This window comes from Hyalella azteca, unplaced genomic scaffold, assembly GCF_000764305.2.
Source record: "Hyalella azteca isolate HAZT.00-mixed unplaced genomic scaffold, Hazt_2.0.2 contig2797, whole genome shotgun sequence".
Classification (NCBI taxonomy): Eukaryota; Metazoa; Arthropoda; class Malacostraca; order Amphipoda; family Hyalellidae; genus Hyalella; species Hyalella azteca.
The window spans coordinates 441593-467721 of record NW_025933058.1 but is presented as its reverse complement, the minus strand read 5'-3'; the positions used below and the strand labels follow the sequence as shown (position 1 = coordinate 467721).

Here is a 26129-nt window from a genome sequence, read left to right as displayed (position 1 = left end):
CAAACTATTATCATTGTTTATTTAGTATTCAATTTATTCACAGTAAACTTGCAAAAGCGCTTTTATGTTACAGCTACTCCATAAATTTTTAACTTGAGTTGGATTTACTGTATGCTGCCTTTCTGTGTGATTATATTCTATGAGATATAATTTGTTAACCATTTTAATACCATTTCGATTTTCCCGGACTAAAATTAGTCATTGTTTCTACCCTAAATAGTTTTCGCAGTTTTAAACAAGCATCATTGTTGTCTTCAAACATTCAGCGTTAGTATTATATTGATAAGTAACATTAAATCTGCTTAAATTTTACAATGCAGCAGTTATCTTCAATGAAATTAAAATAAAACCTTGTGCTGTCATCTTTGATTAGGATATTGGCTTGTCGATTTTTAACCATCAGGCCATCTTTTCTATTTCTAAAGAAAAATTTGTCGGGTAAATTCTCTGTCAACTCTGTGGATGGTAAATATAATTTCATGAACATGAGCCAGAGGAAACTGATGTATAGGAAGAGAGCTGAGTGCACGACCGAGAACTCTAACTCAGTCTTACCTTCCACGACGTTGAGGAAGCAAATGCTTCTCTCAATTACGTACCAAACCTCATAACTTGAAGCAATTTCTAGTTCAAATGATAGATGAGCTTCTAAACTGCTATAAGCTTCATTTCGAAGAATAATTTATCATGATATACATCATGATAAATTACAGCGTGTCCAAGCACAAAACTATCTTGTTCTAAATGCAGTGATACAATTATGTATGTGCGCTCACATCAATTTAATAAGTTGAGAAATTGTTTGTACATCCAATCTTATTTATAATTTTATTTGCCATTCGCTCTCGACGGTCAATGTAGCAATTGTTTTCGCTGCTTCGCCACAATTTTAGTGTAGATTATAAAGCGAGTTTAATAAGAAATTGCTGACGCGAGTATAGTGACGTTGTATTGAATATGTTGGGAATAGCAAGTCTCGAAGTAATATGTCCAGTGTAATTCTTTCCCCAAGTGTTGCATCTAAGCGGGCGAAAACTTAAGCCGTCCACCAAATGTTGGAGTTCTTCATTTATCGGCAATCCACAACTTGCGCAAAATAATATCATTTAATAATAATTGGTGAGATGACCTTGCTGTACTTGCATTGAACGACCTCAAGGACATTCCGATATACCAGACGTTGGATAACCACCATTGGGGCGGCTCTTACGTGTCGAAAGTTGAATTTTCTGACTCGAGTAACACCGCATGAGGGAATACGTTTTATAATTCTTCAGATTTTGACATTCAAAAGCTAGTCAATTATTTGTATACTATCCGTAAGAACAACAAATACACTTCTCTTCTTAACTTAACAGAATTGTTCCTCCGATCGAGAGTAGAACCAAAAGGTTAATCAGAGTCCACATTTGCCAGAAAAATAAATCTATTTTCTTTACTAATCATTTGTCTATTCAAATAATTCATTAAACGTGAGAGTGAAAATCTAAAACGTTTACAGATTGAAGTTAAAAGAACGCTAAAGCAACGTGAAAAGCACCTAACGTCAAAACCGTGAAACACACACACGCATCTACCCGAAACGCAATATTATGAGTGTAGAAACGTACAAAGAAACCATTAAGAGACTGAAGTAATATTACAATGAAAGATAACATTAAGTATGGTACCTACTCGACTACTAGAAAAAAACTCGACACAAAATATGCATGTCAAAGATATATATTTATATATAAGTTTTTCTTCAACTACACAACTGTAAAGAACCAGCGATTGGAACTCGGTTTAGGTTCAATATGTACGTTATTCTAGCGTATCCACGATGTGGGTTACACTTGAAGAGTCTACAGGTCGACGACTCATCAGGCAAACACTAGTAACTAGTGTCAACACCAGTCGTAACTAGCATTCACATAGTTGTAATTAACACTACTACTTTAACTCATCTCCGAATTCATCCTAAGACAACCAATTCACGAGATCGTCAATCTACCCCGCCCAGTAGAGGTGCATAGTGAAAATCATCACAAGAAGAGCAGACACAAATTGAGAGTAGAGCTCCAAAACGGCTCACAAACACAGATGTGTATTGAGTCTAAACGTTTCTGTCAGTTCGCAACATGTACGTTTGTGAGAAGATTCCAAAGTCAATAGCATTAGATCCGTTACGGAGATAACTCTTCCAGACAAAAGCGACAACTTCTACAAACGCGCAAGCAAGCATGATTTTGAAGATTCAAATTTTGACAACAAACTAAGACATATCAATGGCTCAATCAGAGATTAGGTCGAGCTAAGGAGCGCTAAGGCCTACTTAAGAATATCAGGTACCAATTCCGCATCTCACTGCATCAATTTGCCTTTCAATAATTTTGTACCCTTCGTCGGAAGTTAACTCTGATTTGGCATAGAATCCTAATTACTTAGCGATAAGCAACATGAGGGACAAATTTCTTATAATAAAAATTTATAGGCACTCCTGCATTACTATTCTAATATCTATAGACTAACTTAAGAAAAGCGAGTGAAAGCAGAACTCTAGGAGAGGCACGTCAACATGTCCAAACATGAGACGCGACAAAATACATCTTGCTGCAGTGGACTAACGACGCTGAAAAGCGGCACACCAATTGCCGATAGTTTTTTTTTCCTAACTGCAAATATGATGAACTTGAAGATATAGTTCATAGTATGTTAAAATTGATAACATTACATCTGAGATAAGATCGATATTATTCATCAACTACCAGCACGACCTCATGTTGCCATTTGAGGCAACATGTTGCCTCATTGGCATTATTAGCATTTTCAGTATTGTGGAATTCGAGATAGTACTTTTCTAGCGCCACACACGACAAAATATATCATTTGAAGCAACTTAACCAAAGCACCTCTCGACGGCCATGTCTTTCCGATAATTCTTGAACACTCGACATGGCTTCAGCTCCTTCTCTCTCGACCGCCCGACAAGCAGACCAAGGAGTTCTCGCCCACCTGACAAGCAGACCAACGAGTTCTCGCCCGTCCGACAAGAAGACCAAGGAGTTCTCGCCCGTCCGACAAGAAGACCAAGGAGTTCTCGCCCACCTGACAAGCAGACCAAGGAGTTCTCGCCCGTCCGACAAGCAGACCAAGGAGTTCTCGCCCGTCCGACAAGCAGACCAAGGAGTTCTCGCCCGTCCGACAAGCACACTAAGAAGCACACTGATATATCTCTAGTGTCCATGTAAAAAAAGTACAGCAGTTATGCTTCATTTGCAAAGTTCGTGGAGCCAAATTCAATATTTAATCAACTCTCCAACTGGAGTTAATGACAATTTATGGGAAATGGTGGAAACAAAATCTCGAATTTTTTATCTTCGGAAAAATCATAAGATTTCCAGCACTAAAAATTTAGTATCACATTCTTAAAGCTACAATTCGAGAGCATAAGCCAAACCCTCAAGTGAGGGAACCAAAAAAAAGCAAGCAATAGGAGCCAAATGTGCTAAGACCGTTGGCAGTCAACACGGCATATGCGACACACAGAAAACAAAAAGAGTGACATACAAAAGCTACATAGCAAACGAGAATAAATCTATGATTAAACTTATATCATACTTGCAAAGATTAATGTGTTACAAGAAGAGCTTATAAATCACAACCTCTATCAAGAATATTTTTAAAATAAATCGTAACTACAAAGAGAAGGAAATAATTTCAGGAACCTTGAAAAGTGTGACAAACCAAAGCATTTCCTCTCGTAGATATTTCCCTATATTTCCTCAACAATTTCGTCATATAAATTAGATGATAATCAGAATGCTACAATTTTCCGTCGTATTCATTATACAACGAAATTCGTTTCGTTTCAAAATATAATCGCTAAGCAGTTCGTAAATAATTATACTTTGGTTTGTCACTAGGAAAGGATCATACGCAAGAGACGAGCAAAGCATGCGAGAATAAAACTATATACATCCAAAGGACTAGAACCTCACTCTAAATTAGCGAAAAAAATAAGAAACTATCAACTAGAATTATTACGCTCAACGTGTTTCAAGAGAAATCAACTAGGGCATCAAGTGTTGCTCTAAGCCAATATGCTCTTTTTGACCAACATGATTTCATTGTATGAATATGTAAGTTTTCATCTATGACTCCCTGGACCAAGAATTTAAAGCCACGATACAATAATCATTATTATGCTTCAGTGTTATCAGTTACTATCAAGCGATATATAAGAGTCTACTTGCATTTTCGCCAGATCTACGTAGACAATAACAGCCTCCGAGTATCTGTTTAATTGCATTACATCGAAAAGTTTGACATTGAACTATTCTCAGACTACATCGTAAATTGTAGACACAGCTATACGATCTCGCACTGTCAGTTTCATCAAGAATTGTAAACAACATCATATCTCCATCTAATGTCATGCCTCAACCACATCGATATAACTTAAAAAAATTTATAACCTGGTAATATTTCTGCAAGATCTTAGGCCAAAACCTTCCACATAATGTCTTAAACTAGACTTACATTCAAATTAGACATCGTGTAACTCAGAACCATGCAGGGAAGAAAAATAATTCTTGATTATCATCGACGCGGTATTAGCGTCCAATTAGAAATACGGTATTTCATTTTTTTTGGCTAGTTTGATAAATGAAGAGGCGCCGAACCTTTTACAAAATCCGTAGAAGTTAATATATATTTTTGAAGTTAATATATATTTTTGATTCATACAAGCAATGCAACAATTCAAACATTATTAAACACGTAATGGAATAGTTCAATGAGCGGGTATTTCATTTAACATTCAAGTGTAAGTCAATATACATTCTATATAGCTTTATAAAGTGAATTCAAATGTTCTACAAATTGAACATATGCGAACAGGGTACTTGGGATCAAATAGAGCAATAATTCCGTCCAAAGACGGAACTTACGAAGGCGCTTCGTTAGGAGAAAATCTGCTCCTCAGAGAACCTAATCTATCATTTTCGAACACCTCTCTCGTTTGAGAAAAAACTTAGCCCAACTTAGAAATAAAAGTTTAAAAAATAAAAATTTTCTCCAGCACCAAGAGTTGAACGCATGAAGCACGACATACTATAAAAGTGAAGTAAGTAGAGATAGCCTTTAGCATCCATATTACTCAGTAAGGGCCCTATAAACATGTCAGAGTCAACATCAAAGAATACATCAAAGAAAGTAGAACATCAAATTATACAGTAAATCGGGCACCTAGAATCTATCTCCAGTAAACCTTGACATTAATGATCTTGATTTTGACTCATGAACATACGTTCCTATAACGGTACTTTCCAACATAAAATATAAACCTCAAATATTAAGCTCCTTCGCAACAACTACAGTGACACATTAACATGAATATCATCAAGCATTTACTTCCTACTAATAAATATATAATGTACATGAAATTTTGCTCATCGTCGGTCTTGATCACTAAGCTCAACCAGAGCTTGGCAAAAATATCGCACCTGCAAAAAAGCACTTTGAACATAATTTTTTCATTGGAAACCTCCACCATTCAACTTCATATTTCCGACGTATCAGGTTTTGCAACAGCACGACAAATCTGGAAACTAAATACATTTTTCACTAGCAAGCCAGGAATTTCGTTAAAATGTTAAACTACCCTCACTTAGTGAGTTTAAAGAGGAAGTTTGAAAGTTAACAATGAAACCACAAGAATTTACCCTCAATTGGCTTCGTTGGATAAGCGTGTTCCAAGGATAAGGATAACCTTGCTTCACAAATATTTAAATCATTCCACGAGGAAATTTTTCACGGTAGGTACTGCATTCATTTATACAACATTTATCTGAAGACAATCCAAGTCCATTTGAAAAAATAAGCACTGCTTATATAAGTATTGCCTTCATTTTTCACGCGCAATTATTTCCTATGGCATTTTATTAGTCAGTAATGGAATTTATTGTATAAGTCAGTAAGATTCACAATATCTAGATCATAATTTCAAAATAAAAACAGTCATCAGAGAAAATAGAGCAAAAAACAACAACAATGGACTAGCAGAGAAAGTTGGCTAGATATCAGTCACGTTAACAAGGGACCAGCGCCCCAGTCAACTTCTTATCACTGATAACTTCTTTGTTAAAAATTCTAATTTACGAGCAATGAACCATAGGCACAAAATAATTAATAATAAACACGATATTAACACCATTTCCTATAAGATTTACCTTTTCTCCTACTGAGCCATTAGAAGCAATTTAAAACGTTCCATGTAAATGTAGAGCGATACTTCGTAGCAACCTCGTTCAATAGGCATTAGGTGTCCAAAATAAGCAGCCGAGGGGGTTTAGAGCTTTGAAATATTAAATTTAATCAGAGATTTGCCTAACAATCATTGCCTTAATTACCGAAAACTGTAATGGATGAGGCTAGTGATCGACAAATCGGTGTAGGAATTTTGTTTTAAAGAAAGGCGAGGCTATTCCCCTTCTGAAAGCGCAAAGTAAAGCAGACTAACAGAGACCAAACATGATTCTCGTTGACCTTTCAGCTTTCGGGTACAACGAATTTCGTTAAAATTACCTAGACCAAGGAAGTAGCTCTTACGTAGCTGGTCTGGCTTTATGGAACGCGAACGGCGAGTCGGCACATGAATCATCAAACAAAACGGGGATTTCAAAAAGAATTAAGCCTTGTGATCGAACGCGTTCCACTATATATTCCATCGGGGAAAATTATATCAAACTAATTTAGTATAGTTAAGTCACGTTGATAATTATCCGTGTTATAATATTGGGACGAACTTGCAGGGGCATATCAAGCTTAGATTTCATAAAAAGTCCCCGCAAGTTGCTACCTAATCAGTTTAATGGTCATCACAGTCACAGAGACCAGAACAACCGCACGTTACATGTTATCATATTAGTTTACAAGTTGTAAATGATTTTATAGATATATGTATATAAAAATCTTCCTTACACTTAGCTATAGGTTACATCACACTTCTTTCTGTTCCAGTACACTAGAGCTAATTTCAATATTTGGTAGACACACACACACACTTTTACAATCATGGCACGCCAACGTGAGTGGCTGCCCGATATCATTTATGAATGAGTTATGGTAGTGAAAGAGTTATTGTATTAATCTGAACAGCACGTAGTTGTTGCACAAATACAAACGAATTTTAGTGGCTGTAATTGTTTCTACTATGAGCCAATTAATAAGAATGATGAGTTGAAACTATGATGAATGACAATGATGGTAAAGAAGCTGTGGCAATAGAAGTATTCGAGAGCTTGGTAGTAGTAGTACTTGTGTTCGGATAATTATGACCAACATGTGACACTACGAAGTGCGTAACACAAGGAACTAGTGATGAGACTCCCGCAATGCTGTCATCCACATAAAGTTCTGCATCGGCATCAACATCAAAACAGGAAGAATAGAACGACACAAAACAGTCGATAAACTCAAAAAATCAAACGCAAACATTTTCATCACAAGCAACAGAATGGTAGCATTGGCAAGCTGACAAAATTTTAAAAAAGTCGACAGTTAACAGTTTTTTAAAAAATCTGATTTAAATTTAAATAAGAGATTGCTGAACCCTACCAGAAGACATAGTGTAGAAAGCTACTGATATAGGTGCAGTACCATGGTAATAATTTTATGATACTGCACAAAAAATTCACAGCACTGAAAATTTCTCGACAGAAAGAAATGAGAAATCATTGGAGTAAAACATGGGCAATGAAGGTACTAACAAAATCGATGTATCACAAAAAATTTCCTACCGCAAACAAGAACGAGCGGCACAGTGCAGTCAACAATGAGCGAGCAAAAAAAAGCTCATGAATACGAGCGACAGTTTCAGGTTGATGCAGCTAGAACGAATGTGAAGGATGTTACAGGTTCCCTTGCTGGTGCACAGATGGCGTGGGTATGCAAGGTGGAATACTAGTAGTGACAGTATTTTCTAAAGCGGTAAATAAAGACGTGATGTATTTCGTGCCGAAGGTCTAATTTTCAAGTGGTTCTCGAATTGCAACCTGGTCTACTTGAACGGCGAAAAAAATGAGGAAAGCGTGCCAGGAAAGGAGACATGACAATGAAGAGATTAATTTGAAAATGAAGAAGAGTTCAGGCATACAAATGCTAACAGCAGCAAGAGGTGTTTGAGGCAAATAAATGGAAAATATCAAGGACCTAAAGTACAAAGTGTGATGGCATGTTAGTGATCATGATGGACATGTTACGTTACCAGCATCAATTGAGAATTTCTGAAACGTTAAAATTACAATTGCTACTTAGTGTTGATGAAATACGAGTGCTCACTCCTCCATAAATGGAAGATTCAAAGTCTGAATGTGAAAAAACGCTACTAAATTGGGCTAATATTAAACAAGAGTACCCACTTGAAAGTAAACTGGATTACATGGATTCCGACCAAAATATCGTTTCGCACACAAGGGATTCGACGCCGGGATACAACTGGCACCGGTAGCAGCCATTATGGCAACGGCATCAAAATCTCGCAGCAATGTTCATTGTGTGGAACTGTTGCGTCGGTTATAGGTAGATTTGTACCGTTCTTCACCTGGATAAAACTCCAACATTTACAGAAAGGACTTATAAATTAATATTGAAATAATGAAAGGCTTGAGAAGGGTGGTGTGTTTCGGAAGTCAATGAAAGATGATGAGAAAAAACAATCTGGCACGGGCATGTGAATATCAGCAGTACTCGGACAACTATTTTTCAGATAAGAATTTCCCCCCCCAATTGCTGGATTTCAAACAGAATTGTCACTGCTTTCCCATTTGTCGAAACTATCGCATTTCTTGATCAAAAAAGCTCGGAGAAGTAAAAAAAGTTGAACAAAACGGAAGTAGCAAAATAAAAAAAGGCACTTTAAGGGTAACTAAAGGATTACCGTCACCTCAGAATTGTTGCTAGTAACTGCCTCATATTTGTTGAGAATCTCTTGTGAACAAACTAGTTGCGGAATTATGTCCAGGTAGAACGCGACAGCGCTTTCAACAAAACCTAAACGAACCGATGAGTACATTTCCTACCAACCACAGTCGTAACTCTGCAGCTCATGTCAGGTTGGCGCTCTCAACACATCAAAGGTTGATTGAGAAAATAGTCCCTCCACCAATCACATCGTGTCTATAACAATCACATCGTCTTTCCAGTGACCATATTGTATCTGTACCAATCACACCACCGCTGCACCTCTTGTTTTAGCACAGCATTAGTGAAATTGACCCGCCACTGATTGAGGGCCTAGACGAAGCCACTATGTGCGTGGACGAAACCACTGCACCCACAGCACGACTCTAGGTGCGTGATCACAGCACTCACAGCACAGCAGGGCGTATCACAGAACCTCCAACTAGTCTCGTCTTCCTCGCTTCGGTCTGTTGCTGGAGTTCTCAAGTTCAGCTGGGCCTTGCGACGTTGCAGCTGCACTCGAGCGCTTCTGTCGCACTTTAACCTATAACAACATGAACAAATTAAGAACACTCACTGATTTGAACTTCGCTGCAAGTGATCAACTATCAAGAAGGAGCGTCTGCAGTGCTATAACTGTGGACAAAATCATCTCCTAAACTCGTGAAATGCTAGAATTTTACCACGAACGCTCGTAAGTTAAAGACAGTAATTTCTTTTTTAAATAGTAATAATCACACTTGCAACTGAGCAGAGGAATCAACTCACTTGCGACTGAGCAGAGGATGCCACCACTCACCTAGGAGTGAGCAGGGGAGACCACCACTCACTTGCGACTGAGCAGAAGATGACACCACTCACCTAGGAGTGAGCAGGGGAGACCACCACTCACTTGCGACTGAGCAGAAGATGACACCACTCACCTAGGAGTTAGCAGGGGAGACCACCACTCACCTGGGACTGAGCAGAGGTTACCACCACTCACCTGGGACTGAGCAGTGAGCTGGAGAGACACAGCCTGAGAGTTGAGTTTGTCGGCCAGCAGGAGATGTCGCAGGCCGCGCATCTTGGCAGAGTTGAGCTCCACATGAGGCGCCACAGCGAGGCCAGACTGTTGTGTTAAGAATGTATATTACCATAATGTAATCAATACATGTTAGCACAATATACAGTACCATAACATACATACAATACATTAGCAGATGCACGAGGCAGATCAATACTGAATTGCAGTAGCTTATAACCTAGTAGTAGACCATAGGTATTGAGAGGGGAGCAATACTGAAATATTCGGATTATGACATCAAAATTATTTACATGGAAAGATGATTCAAAGAAGCTTGCTGTTGCCTACACGAGCCTTATTCAATTTCTAAGTTTAAATAATTGCACATTTGAATAACTGCAAATTCGAATAGCTGCTTGGCGTGAGCTGTGAAGGATAAATTTTAAACATTAACAAGCGGTAGAGTAGAAAAAATGAGAGAAAACTCAAAAAGAAAGGACGATTATGCTTGGCAAGATAGAAGTGAATGACGTTGCCTATCATCAAATATTAGTTCACAATTAGAGCAGCACAAGAACCTGAGTGTTGCCGTTCTGATCCTGCTGAGGATGAGCAGGTGAATGCCGCCGCCCCTTGCAGTGCTCTTCATCGTCAGTTCCATTCTCATCACCTGCTCAAGTACAAAATTCATATTAAAAAACGAAATTCATACATTTTCCAAACTTAGGTCAAATTCTACTGAAAATACATAATGATGAGCGTAATATATATTATCCCAGTCTACGAACTTCAGAAATGCTAGAGGGCAAAAAAAAAGAAACACAGCCAACAAATGGACACCACCAGAAGCTTGATGACGTACCGCTGTCGTCGTGGCCGCAGGTTATCTTGAGTCTGCTGCGGACCTCTGCGTCAAACTTAGCCATGGTGTTGACCAGGCACTTGGCCCAGCCGATGTGCAGCACAGGTGTTGCTGAGCCCTCCTCCCACAGGCAGATGCCATCGTAGAACTGCAGCAGCAGCGCAAAGCACTCGGGGTCCTGCAAGCAATAACACGTAAATACATTCCTTAACTTTCACACATTATCAGGCATGGAAACACTCGAGTTTGCAAGCAATCACAGATAAATGCTGCTTTACATTCATTCATACTTCTTGTATTAACATCATATTATCACTGCTGTCTAGCCTGCTACTATATGAAACAAGAGCAAAAACCACAGAGGTTGACGGGAAAAAATTTTCAGATAACAATGATGCAGTTTGAAAAGGAACTAGAATGTATAAAAATAAGAAAAGCCTCCAATTTTTTGAAATTTTGAATTTGAATGTAACACAATTGTAAAGTCCCAAAATAAGAAAAGCCCCAAAAGCCCAATCACAACTTTTATGCAGGACTTGAACATAATTTGTGTTAAATTGAAGAGACATCAAGCCTCTCATTGGGCATTTTGTCAATTTAAAGGAGATATTTTTGAAAAATTTCGCCTTGAAAGTAGAAATACTTGAAACACTAATGAAGAAGAAATTTAATCTGAAACACAGAACGATATCTAAAACTTAGAGCTTCATCAAAGAACTTGTTAAATTCTCACTACATAAATCTAGGCAGAAACACGTTTTTTTGCTCTCATAATTATAGAAGAATAAATTGTTCAAACCTGATAACTTTCAATACAGAGGTAAGGTATACAATTCAAGGTATACAATTTATACCTTGAATTAAACTACGGTATCAAGATACCGTAGTCTCGCTTCTACAGATGCACATGGGCACATAGATAAATTGAACTAATAACCCTCAATGTAGAGAGCTTCTGTACCTGATGCTTGGCATTGGTACCAAGAACTAATTAGATAAATACACGGTTACTCACCTTCATTTAGATCGTATATAAGTACTTATATTATCAGACTGCTTATATCGCAAGTTCACAAGGAATCTAAAAGCAAAGAAAATGCCAAGAAAATTCACCATATTGATATTGAAAACATTTCGGAGTCCAGCTCCATCATCATCATTGGAGTCCAGCTCCATCATCTCATTGGAGTCCAGCTCCATGATGATAGAGCTGGACTCTGAAACGTTTTCAATATCGATATGGTAAATTTTCATGGCGTTTTCTTTGCTTTTAGATTAATTACTCACCTTCAATATAGAGTGTGCCTCAATGCCTGAGCTCACTACCCGCATGCTTCTACAGATGCACAAAGATAAATTGAACTAATAACCCTCAATGTAGAGAGCTTCTGTACCTGATGCTGGGCATAGGCACCAAGAACTGAATAGATAAATACACGGTTACTCACCTTCAATATAGAGTGTGCCTCAATGCCTGAGCTCACAACCCGCATGATGTGGGGGATGAGTTCATTTGCGATGTCCAGGAATTCTTTGTAAATCTCTTCATCATCTCGGGAGTAGTTATAGCTACAAAAATAAAATTGAATTACTGTTTGCTGATAATATATGAATCAGATCCTGATTATTTAAATACACATGAACCTGAACAAAGTGCTCTAACGACTTCCACAATTAATAACTACATTCTACAGTACTTCTAAAAAAAACGATTTACATGTCGAAAACAAAATTTCAATTTAGATGCTATTATTCAATTCAAGGAATACAAAAACAAAAATTTAAAGACTTCAGAAATAATATTTTTCATATTGCTCGGAAAACTGGCAATGATGCTTAAACAAGCAGGAACACATTATAAGAATTAGTCTGATAAATAACACAGCAAATTACAAGGAAGTAGAACGCAAGCCGTAGGAAACGTACGTAGTAGAAAGGAGGAAACCATGAAAGAGTAGCTGTAGCGTTTTGTTCAGTCAAAACACATTGAAACCAAGTCACATGGACTGGAATCAGTGTACCGTAAAATAGGGTAACTAAGACCACTTTTCGTTTTTTTTTAACAAAAACCCCCAAAACTCAAAAACTATTTGACATAGAAAAATTTTGTCAATGGGCATTAAAGGCCTAATACTGAGGCTACATAACACAATAGAAAGATTTAAAAAGTTTGCATATCTAATAGGTTAAAAAATTAAAAATGTGACCCACGAAAAAAAGCTATTATTTAAAGCCTGTCAGAGTACCCCCTCCAATTTTTTTATTTTTTGGTTAAATAACTCCAGGTTTTGATGCATTGTAGTAGAACTCTTCTAGTTACATATGCAAATGACAAATTTTAGGAAAGTGTCATAGTTTGCAAATGGGGGGCGAGGCCCCCAAATGGGGTAACTTAGACCACCTAATGTCAGCCCTGACAGGGTAACATAGACCGGCTTGGAAGTTAATATAAAATTACGTACCATATATAACATATTTTATGTTTGACAGCCAATTTATGTTTTTTCTTTATGTTTCAGACTCTACAGTCTTATATATGGTAATTGTAACTTAATTTCCAAGCAAGTCAATATTTACCCCGTCAGGGCTGCCATTAGGTAGTCCCATTTTCCCCATTATGGGGCGGCGCCCCCCATCTGCAAACTATGACACTTTCCTCAAGTTTGTCATTTGCATATTTAACTAGAAAAGTTCTACTACAATGCACCAAAACCTAGAGTTATTTGGAGTTATTTTACCAAAAAATATAATTGATTTTACCACCCGGTCTAAGTTACCCCAAGAGCTGGGGTAACAAAGATCATCACTTTTTTTTCAAATTACATAAAGACTATGAGAGGCAGGAGCCAGCAATTTATGGTGAGTAGAGCTAGAGTATAGACCTGTATTTTGCATGTTTCAATTCAGGTTTAATTTAGCTAGTAAAAAAATGGCATCATTTATAAAAAAAAGTGGTCTAAGTTACCGAAATTAACGGTAATAAATTTCAAAGCTATGACTGTTGGACAAAGGCATAACATTACATAGAGCATAACTTGGACAATGGTACACGGCACTTAATGCAACGCCTGAATTACTGAGAAAATTCTCTATTTTTTACTCAGTGATTAAGATTTGGACTCACAAGAGGGTAAGACAAGACTCACTGTTTGATGACAGCTGCAGCCTTGGCCCATGCCTGCAGTGCCTGCTTGTAGAGAGCGTTCCTGTAGCAGTAGCCCGCCAGACACGTGTAGGGGTACACGTGGTGGTTGCTGTAGTGAGTCACGTTGCTGACGATGGCTTCCTGGTACAGGCTGATGGGCGATGGACGACCTAAGCTCGGTGCTGTCTCTTCCAAGTCCCCCAAATTGGCTGCATAGGAATCAAGGTTACTGTAGTGTGAAACTTAGCAATTGTATGACTGGAAATTATGAAAAAAAAATTTGTTAATTAATAACTTCAACAATGGACAAGCAAACAATAAATGTGAAGTCAAATAGGGAGTTCATCAGCTGGTGAAAATGAAACAATTTTTTCACAACAGATCTGCAACGACTTTCAAAAGCCTTCATATGAGCACTATGGATTTAAATAAGCAGTCTTACCAATAGCCATGGGGTACTTGGCTATGTGATTGGCATCATACATGAGCCAGAGCAGCGCCTGCTGCAATATAAGCACCTCTTCGCTGTCAGTGCTGGCGCTGATACCAGGGTTCATGCTTGAGATCATGCTGGCCACCTGGCAACAAAACATACCATATTAATAAATAATGAACTGAGTGGCATCAGTCAACAAGAATGGGAAAAGAAACAAGTGGATACCTAAAAATACCTTGAAGAAGCACAGCCAAATTTTGAGCTAAGAATAACAAATACAGAAGAATAACATAGAAATGTAGATGAAGCTGCGAGAAATGTAAATGAAATGGCATGAAGTAAAAATGTAGAAAAATCACCTGCAATGGTTTAAATAAATTCAAAATAAAATCAACAACAAGATACATTGATCAGCAAGCATGTTATGCACACAATTCAATTTATTGAACATATAAAGCCAGTAGGCAATTTCAGACCATCACGCAAATTTAGTTGTAACTAAATTTAAGAAAGTACCAACAATCCTATCGTCTTGAGAAACACTCCCACTAATATACCTATTTTATTCACAATACAATCGTGTAACCTACACACAGAACAAGATAGGATTTAGACGTGTTCATTTAAAGAAGCATGGACCCAAGTAAATCATATCAAATTATAGGAAGTGAGAACGTCAATAATAATTAAAATGAAGACCTAGAAAGGTAATGAACTGATCCATCAATTGATGAAGTATCAGTATACTTTTACTTATTTCACGTAAATATCCAATTCTCACAAATATATACATTTCCAAATATATATGTATATAATTTTGAGTTGCTTCATCACTTAAGAATATACAAATTGTTATTTGATGTACATTAAGCAATAATCTCACCTCCATATATCTGTCGCAAATCACTGGTCGACCGTTGACGTACAACCACGATTTGTCATAGACATTGAATGTGACTGGTATGCCTCTCTTGTCTTCATTGCCTTTACCTTGAAAGAAACATTGTATCAATAATAATTGTTTCTAGAACACATTATATTTATATTAACATAAATGTCAGAATAAAAAAATTATTATCACAGGAATGCTATGAAATGAATATAAAGTAACAGAAATCAAATTGGACGAAACAATTATCTCAATAGGTGTTAACCAGCATATGAGTTTAAACTGAAAGTGAAAGCAGAATGTTTGGCATGAATAAATAGTATCAAAAATAATTATTGGATGAAATTTGATTGTTAGGCATAAAAAGTAGAGGGACAGTTTCTGAAGACGTCTCAATTGTCTGGTGGTACTCCACTTCACAGGGATAAATATTATCTGAAACAAATGTTCTTGTTTTAGATCATACAAGCCACCTGTGGAATAACACATTAATAGCTCACAGAGGTGCAAGCAGTGAGGCATTACATCAAGCAACACATGCTTGCAACAGGTCAGACTTTCTAACAAACTACAGAAACAATAAGTAGTGCTGATTCATAACACACTAGATACCTGCTGTTATCTAACCAATTTCTAGCAGGACCATTGAATGCATATCTGCATGTGATTTAGCCTATAAATGATATTTTGCAATCATTTTTCACACCATTAGAGTCATACACATTGAATAACTTAGAAACTTTACCAAAAAAACCCCTCGGACTGTAAGGTTAGTATTTGAGGCTATATTATCAAGATTCGGCTCATCACAAATCATTTGCCTTCAACCATTCCAAACATTTCCTTGTCATGCTCAACAATCAAGGAATGAGTATTTGATAATAAACATAAGAGAACTGACACAAAATGATTTGTCTTCAAGTAATGAAAACTTTGCATATTTTACACAAGTATCCTTCCAAATTTGTTTAAATATTTAATACCAAATAGTTTTAAACATTCATACCATAGTATCCATAAGTAAGATGAGCATAAATCAAAATTTGAAACAGAATTTTCTAGTTCATCTAAATTTACAGTTAATAACTCTATATTTATAGTATACAATAACATTGTTGCCACCATGTAATAATTGCAATGGTTAAATAAATTAGGTTTACCATGCCAGGTGACTTCAACGCTGGTTTGTTGATTTGCTCCACAGACAACCCAGGTGTGGTCTTCTGACAGGGCCAAATGCACATCATTGTACCCAAGAGCTTGACATGCTGCTACCACGGCTAGGGTTGTGCCTGAACTGTCAAGCTTAGCTCCTGCAAATAATTTTTATGTTAGAAGACACAAGAAAAGATCAATACTAACAAATTTACCAATTTGTTGCTAATTGTAACAAGAATGACATTTCATAATAGCAAAAAAACTTTGATGCCAAGTTATGATCAAAATAGATGGCATATGGTATTCACAATAACATGATAGTAAAATTAAAGAATAAATACAAGTTCAAATCCATGGTCAGGAAGATGTGCCAGGTGCGCAGGAATTTACTTTGTCATTTTAACGACCTGCGCGGTGCGCCGTATTACGTTGGTAAAAAATGCGCCGTGCGCCATACTTTAGAAAGCTAAAATAGTTCTACTATTTTAGTCGACAATATACGCAAGTATATTGACTACGCGAGTCGAACTGACAATAATAAAATGTAAGACATGTCCGGGTTACTTCTGACTCTTCCGGTTGTCTGCCTTGTCGGATACTCCAACTGTGCACAGCAATAGCTTAAAAAAAGTGAAAATGCGCGGGAAAATTCACCGAAAACACACATCATCCTGAGTGTGGGTTCAAATGGGATTAAGAGATTTTACAAGTAGATGTTTTATGAAACACAAGAGCTATAAGATTACATGCTGTCAAAAAAGATATGTTGTTTGTGTGTCTACAAAGTAAATTGGGGACTGTGAGATTATGTGCATAACAAGTGATGCAATGATGCATTAGACTTATAATTGTATACTGAGTATGGCAAGTAGTAGGAGTTGTAGGCAAAATGATATAAAAATTTACCAAAGCTAATGACCTTAATTTGACCTAATGTTGTAATGTTAAATTATTTGGTTATCATGGAAAATAGCAACCAGGATAGAAAAGTCTTGATGTGCAAAGCAGTGTGGAAATCCAGAGAGGTAATATATTAACTGGTAAACATAGCAAATTGGAAAGCAGGACCCAAAAATCTGGAACGTCCAGCACACTTCCACTTTCACTCCATCATCATCATCACAATTAACAATATTGGGATTTTCTCTGTGTTGCCTGACGTAACGTTCATGCCGAGGCCGATTTCTGACGACCTGCAAACCTGTTTCTAGTTGCCACTTGCCTGGAACGTTTTTTTTTTTCAAGGCGGAACGCTTTTTTTTAAGTGAACCTCTAATCTTAGATTTCCACTCTGGTGCAAAGCTTACAGCTTTTTTTAAGGAAATTGAACAGACACATCAGGTCATCACCTAATTTTTTTGGTAACAATTAAGAAAGACTGAAAGAGGTACTATTCCTATCTTAGGCAGCAATTTTTTTAAAAAGTCCATGAATTTATTATTACAGAATACAGATATATAAGGAGGTTATTCCTGATATTTCAGATTGGCTGAAGATGGCATATTTCCCAGTATTGCACATTTGCTGTCAGCATTTGGGCAATAACCTAATAGGTAGACTACCTAAGGTAGTCTGCATTCATTTCCCAAATTCCCAAGGATGCAAATGAATGAAATGATAAAGCTACAATTATATTTTTAAACATGATACTGACCTGTCATATAACTGTATATAGACTGTAGATGAGCTCTGTCTTTGTAATAACTGCTGCTAAGTGTGCACCAAACAACATCAGAGACTCTCTTGACCAGCTCTCTTGAGGCATACTTGGGGTTACCGAATGAGGCAACATCGACGTGAGCTTTTATTATAGATAAAAATCTCTGATATAAAGCTTCAACAAATGTGTATTCAACAGCTGGTATTTTAGTGGAATTATTTTCTTGCCAGTGAACTTCCTTGTCACATGCAGTTACATGTGGCACTGAATCGCTAGATTCTGCGACTCGAGAACACGTCAGTGTGTTTTCAATGTAACCCAGAATGATAGATAGTATGGCTAAATTCGGTTCATGGTTCTTTTCGATATGAATTTTGAATAATTTTACCACTGAATCGATATTTTTTAACGGAAAAAGAGCTAGTTCGTCACTCGAAAGCTTTGCCATCTTGTTTACAACAGTTATTCCTGACGTCACCATGTCAACAGTTCCAATACGAAGGGAGAGCTCATGGTTAAGTTTATCTAAATTTATTTTCTGTACGAGGAATAAACTGTGAAAAAATAAGAATTAAAAATCATTTTACATGATTCTTACAGCTATCAATTTCTTTAGGTGAATTGACCTGAATAAAAAGTTGATAAATCGTTTTAAAAGTATTACTTCTATTTTGCGAAAATTCAACAAAGAAGTTGCATCTGCTTACGACGCGCTCGTTTTCTCAGAAATTCACAGATAAGGACGAACTCAATATGAAATTTTGTATCGTCACGTTGCGGCTTTAAAAATCCCTTGTATTCTTCTTCTGCCATTATAGAGCAAGTACGCAGAAACTCCAAGGACAATCGAATACTATTCGCAAATAGTTATTATTATTCATATTAAAACCCATTGAAATTTTTTGTGCCCAAATTTGAATATTTATTCTGTACGAGTGAAAGCATCATTAATAACGTGAAGAACATTCGTACAGACATCTTAGTACAGAAAATTAGTAATTTCGTTCGCATCTCGTTATCGACACTCCCATGCTGTGCATTGGACCATTTTTGCCCTACAAGCTTTGCTTTTATTATTAAAAATACGAAAGAGTACGCATGATGTTTAATTAATCCATTAACATTAAACCAATCACAAATTCTTTGTTAGAGAACTTAGGTAGCTGTGGACGACGAACGGTTGCTGTATACAGCAGCCCTTATGACTCACATCCGGTGCGTCATTATGCGAATCAATTTAATCGATTTAATGCTGACTACCGGGCTTTCCTCTAAGTCTGGCTTAGATCGAAATAGTGTTCAGCTAAATAGCACACTCATTTATTAGTTGTTGAGAAGCTGAACTGAGTATGGAATAATTTTTGCCCTCGGATCTACATATATACACTCATCTGTCTTTTTAAACCTCTTGCATTGCTTCAGAATATTTTTTAGCATATGTGAAGATGTAACAACAACCACACTCAAGTTTGTCTTCCGATAAAGCATGCATGAAAATTAAATTGAAATAATTAGTGAAGCGATTTCAACTTCATGAAATAACCCATATTTTCTCACATATTAATGCCACTCATATTTTTCTCTGCCGAGATTGCATCAACCATAAACTGATCCTTTCATATGTTTGCTCCTAGTTTTTCTTCGGGAAGTTTTACAAATTTTTGCTTAATTAATAGTTTGTACATACCTATAAATATTTGAAAACTATCCGAACTCAAATTTATTAATTTTAGGATTTTCTAAGGAAACAAATGTCTTTCACTCCGGTGTCACTTACGTTGCGTTTATGAAAAATTGTAATGAATGAATGACAATGAATCATGTAGGATATATGACGGTGCAGCGTGGTAAACGTTCATGACTCACACATTTGGCTGGCGACACTGACGTATCGAGACGAAACAAATAGAGTAGGAAGCTAAAATAAACGGTGCCGGCAGAGCAGCACGCGACATCGAGGAGGGAGAGGGAGGAGAAGCGACGCGAGGTGTTGCCGCCGCAGCTCTGTCGTGTCGACTTATTTCAGGTGCCGGGCCGGGACGAGGATGTCGAGCGTCGTCGCGGTAAACATTTTCACTCAATAAATGTTTAATTTTAAAAATTATTATTTTAAACTCGGAGCTTAAAGAAGGAACTTTTACAAATTTTCAGACGTGAATTATTTTCTTTCATATTTAAATCGTGATTTAAAATTGGATTGGTGATTTGCAGTAGTTTCTAAAATTCCTTAAATTTATTTTCGAAAAAAAAATAAATGAAAGGTAATAGACAAATATGTCTTTCATGACAACCTTGCTTTGTTGTGATAAGATAAAAACTACCTAGTACAGGCATAATTAAAAAAAGGCAATAAGTTCATAATTAAAAATACGCGTTCTTCAGTCAGAAACATAACTTGCGAATATAAGTGAATGAACAAGAAAGAATAAATTGTGGCAGAAGTGCAAATTTGTAGGCATCAACAGTGAATTTATTGAAATATTATCAAAGAAAAGAGAAGTACAGAAAAATGGTGTGCGAAACCCCACAGAAAGAACCAGCATGGCCAGTTTACGGGTAAGGATTTAACAAGCTAAATATGTTTATTCAATGCTCTATGTAAAGTATCAAATAGTGCATATGTTAATCATATTAAGGCGCAATACTCACTACTTTCTTGAATGATGAAAAGTGGAAAAAGTTTTTTTTTGCAATAGTACGTGCACTCTAGACTACGTGGTTTCGTATAGGTTAAAAATAGTTAATGAATTAGAAGAGAGGCTGTTAGGAAAGCGAAAACGTGTTTTCATTCATGAAAATTGTTGATAATTCACCTAGCGGAATTATCCCTACTAATGATTCATATAAAAACTATAACAGACGAACAGTAATGGTTAATTAATAATTGAGACGATTTTGCAGTACATACTGTAGTACTATGATATCAGTTGAAGCTTACAACACGCAAAGCAATTAGATTCATTAATAGCCAAATGGTAATATACCTAGTAATAAATGGTAGTGTTAATGGTAATATACCTACCAATACGGCAATACCTAAGTAGTTTTCAGCTACAATTCAGACATTGAACCGACACGGGCTCAGACTAACCATTAATAACACTGTACCAGGACCAGGTATAATCAACGTATCTAACAGTGAACCATTATTAGTTTAGACAAACCACACACGAGAACCTACCATTTATCTATAGTTTGTTCTAGATGTATATGTTAATAATAAATTAATCAAATAGTGTATAATTTTTTCGTTCAGATCACACGTTTCTCTGATAGGTACTACATGTAACTTATTTCTCAAAGAGTTAATCTTTACCGGTTATGACAAAACATTTCTACGTGGTCTAATCTGCTAGACACGCATTATTTATGTAGGAGAGAGTTATGGTTTACACAGACCACGAGTATCTTAACTACCAGACGCACATGTCATATCATTTGTCTGTGTATGAGACAGTTCACAATGTGTTGCAGTTTAAACAGACCACGCGTAAATGTAATCAATAACTGGACCAGTACCGGAATAAGTAACCGAAGATATTTCATCAAAATCGAAGCATGTCCTGTGGAGCCGGAAGCAGGACGGACGCCGCATGTTGGGCCGAACTGGAAATTATGCATTTCAACTGCAGCTGTGCATCGATCATTTCACCGCATAGCATAAATAATTAAATATGCGTCATATGCGTGACGCACAACCACAACATTGGGCACGAACCATGGCGCTACGACTGCAATGTTTAATGTTGAAAAACACGATTAAAGTAATTTAGTTCCGATCGATCTCGATACATTCCTCATACAATCATTTTTCACGTATAAATATCTTGTTTACACGCATGTGAACATTCCGTAGACTTCAGCTGTGTGGGTAGGTTGGCTGGGTCTCAACGAGGCGGGGGTGTCTAGCAGGATTGATGTCACGGTGTATTTAAAGCATTTAGCGATGCCGTTACGAATCTTTACGATTCATTGCCGCTTGTTTACGCGTTCGTAAATTGTAACGGCAACCAGCCATGACAGAGGAACTGCCCAAGGCTGTTGGTCGTGGGCAGTTAGTATTGTGCCAGACTGCAAGTTTCTCAAAAAAAATTGCCGTTAAAATTGAAACAATTGGAAAAATAGAAGATGAAGGTAATAGATTTCGACATATATAATTTGATTTAAATGCTTTAAATTAAATAGGTCGAGTGTGTTGCAAGCTGCACAGTTTGAGATTTTCGTTATAATATTCGCGAAAAACTACTTTATTTTAAACGCATTTGAAATAAATCCGCTCGCCTAAGGTGCCGATGATTGCAGCGATGTTGAACCTAAAGATTCGTTCTATGCGAAACGATGTCAAGTGAAATTTAATCAGATAAACGAAGTCAATTGAAAATTAATCTTGTAATAGGTTTGAATTTGTAATTAATCTCTCAAACCGTTTCAATTAAAAGTCAATCTTACAAACAGTTTCAATTAGAAGTTAATATTACAAACGGTTTCCATTTAATCGTTTTCTTAAGATCCAATGATGAACAAAACACCAATAAAGCATGCAAGCATTTACTGGCGGCCTACGGGTATTGTAATGGTTTAATTATAATGGTTTAATTGTACTGGTTTAATTGTACTGGTTTAATTATAATGGTTTAATTGTAATGGTTTATTTGTAATGGTTTAATTGTAATGGTTTAATTGTATTTAGGCGCTAATGGAGGTCAGGCGCTAATGGAGGTTAGGCGCTAATGGAGATTAGGCGCTAATGGAGGTCAGGCGCTAATGGAGGTCAGGCGCTAATAGAGGTCAGGCGCTAATGGAGGTTAGGCGCTAATGGAGATTAGGCGCTAATGGAGATTAGGCGCTAATGGGGGTCAGGCGCTAATGGGGGTCAGGCGCTAATGGGGGTCAGGCGCTAATAGAGGTCAGGCGCTAATGGACGGTAAGCAGACAAAGACCATTAAGAATGTAGGGCGCTAAGCGCTGCCCTTGGCATGTCACTTAGCGGTGCCCATACCCCTCGTCTACTTCCTCCAAATACAATACTGCTTCAAATACAATATATACTTCATACAAATACAAAATATATTTCTTCCATATACTATATATACTTTTCCAAATGCAATAATTCCTTCAGCCACCATACTCCGTGTATAGTCTCCTACAATGCAATATTATTCTGATAGCTTATTTCAAATACAGTATGCAACCTATTTTATTCTATTGCACAATACTTTCTTGTAAGAAAATACTATGGTATTGTCTTTAGTCTCGTTATTGTGTCTTCGCACACACACCATAACTTGCCCATCTGGCTCACTATCGACTCAAAACAATACACTGAAAAATATATATTTAAGAATACCTAAACATATGCGCCTAAATACGATAGTCGGAAAGTTTTTGCCCTGTTTTCACTCTCCTCACAATTAAAGGATCATTAATTTTTGCCACCATAAATTGATTACAATTAAAAAAACTTGTTTCTCTGCATAGCGACAGTTTTACTCTGCCCGAGAGAAGAGCACACTCTACAGGGTGTACAGAGAGGCGTACGAATGTACAGATTTGAGGCGTATTGTGCATAGAGTAAATACTTTTCTTGGTGTACGAAATGGCGTACGTATGTGCATATTTGCTGACGCATTGTTAGCTACATTAAAGTAAATACTGTTCCAGGAGTACGAATTAGCGTACGTTTGTACAATTTTGCAGGATATTGCTCATGGAAATAAATACTCTTCCCCGGCACACGAAACTTACTGATTTGTCGTGTATTTTCTAAGTACTAAATACTTTTCCAGACGCACGGACTGCCATATAAACGAAAAAATCAAAATATTATATTACATGTGCTGCTGCAACGAGCAAATCCTGCATCAATACTAATATCAACTGTGTTGTATTAGAATATTAAATACTTTTTCAGATATACGGAATATCGTATATATAATTTATAACTGTAATTATTAATTGTATATTATATGATGCTCCATTACTGCACATTCTTCCCCTAACAATATATAATAATTGTATATTTTATGATGCTCCATTAATGCACATTCTCCCCCTAACTATATATAATAATTGTGTATTTTATGATGCTCCATTAATGCACATTCTCCCCCTAACTATATATATAATAATTGTGTATTACATGATGCTGTATTGATGCACATTCTCCCCCTAACTATATATAATAATTGTGTATTACATGATGCTGTATTGATGCACATTCTCCCCCTAACTATATATAATAATTGTGTATTACATGATGCTGTATTGATGCACATTCTCCCCCTAACTATATATAATAATTGTGTATTACATGATGCTGTATTGATGCACATTCTCCCCCTAACTATATATAATAATTGTGTATTACATGATGCTGTATTGATGCACATTCTCCCCCTAACTATATATAATAATTGTGTATTACATGATGCTGTATTGATGCACATTCTCCCCCTAACTATATATAATAATTGTGTATTACATGATGCTGTATTGATGCACATTCTCCCCCTAACTATATATAATAATTGTGTATTACATGATGCTGTATTGATGCACATTCTCCCCCTAACTATATATAATAATTGTGTATTACATGATGCTGTATTGATGCACATTCTCCCCCTAACTATATATAATAATTGTGTATTACATGATGCTGTATTGATGCACATTCTCCCCCTAACTATATATAATAATTGTGTATTACATGATGCTGTATTGATGCACATTCTCCCCCTAACTATATATAATAATTGTGTATTNAGACCCCAGTGACAGGGTAGACCCCAGCGACAGGGCAGACCCCAGTGACAGGGCAGACCCCAGTGACAGGGTAGACCCCAGTGACAGGGTAGACCCCAGTGACAGGGTAGACCCCAGCGACAGGGTAGACCCCAGTGACAGAGCAGACCCCAGTGACAGGGCAATGAGTACGACATAAGCTTGATATGGGTTATATTTGACACAGACGTGGCTTAAGTTGATAATAATAATATTATTATTATTATACTAATAACATTGTGGTGCTTTGATCCGGATAAATTATATTAATAATTTAGCTTTGGCCATATTGGCCAGCACCCGATTTTTAATCACTCAGCCATCTTGTAAATTGCTTAGAAATTTGTCACACGTCATTTCGGGTTTCGAACCCCCAACTCCCTGCACGAATCATGGTTATGTTTAGGAGCTTAAAATGCACGTAGAAATTGTGTACGGAAGACCATCTCTTGATGCGAGATTAAAAAAATAAAGTGCCAGGCTTTCTTAAATAATTAGAATTTAATGCTTATTAATTAAACTGCAAATTAATGTTTCATACGCAAGTTAATAATTTACCACGGTGCTGTAAGTAATCCCGACGCTCTTATGATAAAATGAACAAAATATTATTCCATTTTAAAAGGGTAAACTCAACAATGATTAAACGTAAATAGTGAAATTAGAGTAGCAGATCAAGCATATGATCAAAATATGTTTAAATTTCAGTATATAGTGCAGCAAAAACTTGTCCACTTTCTTGTTACCTAAATTTAGTCCGGTATGACTTAATCTTGATCAACGCTACATAAAAACACATATTATGTGATATTTACGAAGTGCAGGCGCATAATCACGAACGTATAATTGGGTTTCATGTAGGAAAAGTTTTTCCAGAGGCAGAAATGGAAAAAATTTTGTGCGGCCTAAGGTCAATAGAATATTTAACTATCATACTTTTAGAGAATAATAATTTAAAATTAAAAAAATAGTAAATGGATTTTCGGTACAGAATTAAATGGCGTACAGAAACAAAATTGGGAATATGGACTTTGATAATAATAAATAATACGAGTAATGTAAATGATTAAAGCAATACTAAGTAAACGGACCATCCATGGCAGTCCTGAAAACCGGGATTAACTTGCCATACGATAAAACACCACGAAAAGCATAAAAATTTCTATAATAATCAGTTGCTCAAAAGTTGCCCAGAGTTAAGGGTTCGTTAAAAAATTCCCCCGTGGCTTTTTGAAGATGAATTTATC

General features: G+C 36.6%; 1 protein-coding gene across 1 annotated transcript; it reads right to left on the bottom strand.

Annotated features, from left to right (window-relative positions):
• Window positions 1-1419: 1419 nt before the first annotated feature.
• On the bottom strand, window positions 1420-18620 carry LOC108664439 (menin). Its single transcript, XM_018151025.2, has 10 exons — window positions 18094-18620; window positions 16442-16594; window positions 15276-15382; window positions 14399-14534; window positions 13958-14165; window positions 12260-12380; window positions 10812-10989; window positions 10528-10619; window positions 9929-10054; window positions 1420-9487 (listed from the first exon to the last, which is right to left on the bottom strand). The coding sequence occupies exons 1-10, from the start codon at window positions 18578-18580 to the stop codon at window positions 9386-9388; spliced, it is 1710 nt and encodes a 569-aa protein (XP_018006514.1). The 5' UTR covers window positions 18581-18620; the 3' UTR covers window positions 1420-9385.
• Window positions 18621-26129: the final 7509 nt, after the last annotated feature.

What these genes read in the sequence shown, in the direction of transcription:
- LOC108664439 (XM_018151025.2), bottom strand. Translation starts at nt 18,580, where the DNA reads ATGGTGACGTCAGGAATAACTGTTGTAAACAAGATGGCAAAGCTTTCG. An exon ending in TTTGCGACAGATATATGGAG is followed by an intron (nt 14,535 to 15,275) that starts GTGAGATTATTG and finishes TTTTGTTGCCAG; the next exon opens with GTGGCCAGCATGATCTCAAG. An exon ending in AGCTCACTGCTCAGTCCCAG is followed by an intron (nt 9,488 to 9,928) that starts GTGAGTGGTGGT and finishes ATGTTGTTATAG; the next exon opens with GTTAAAGTGCGACAGAAGCG.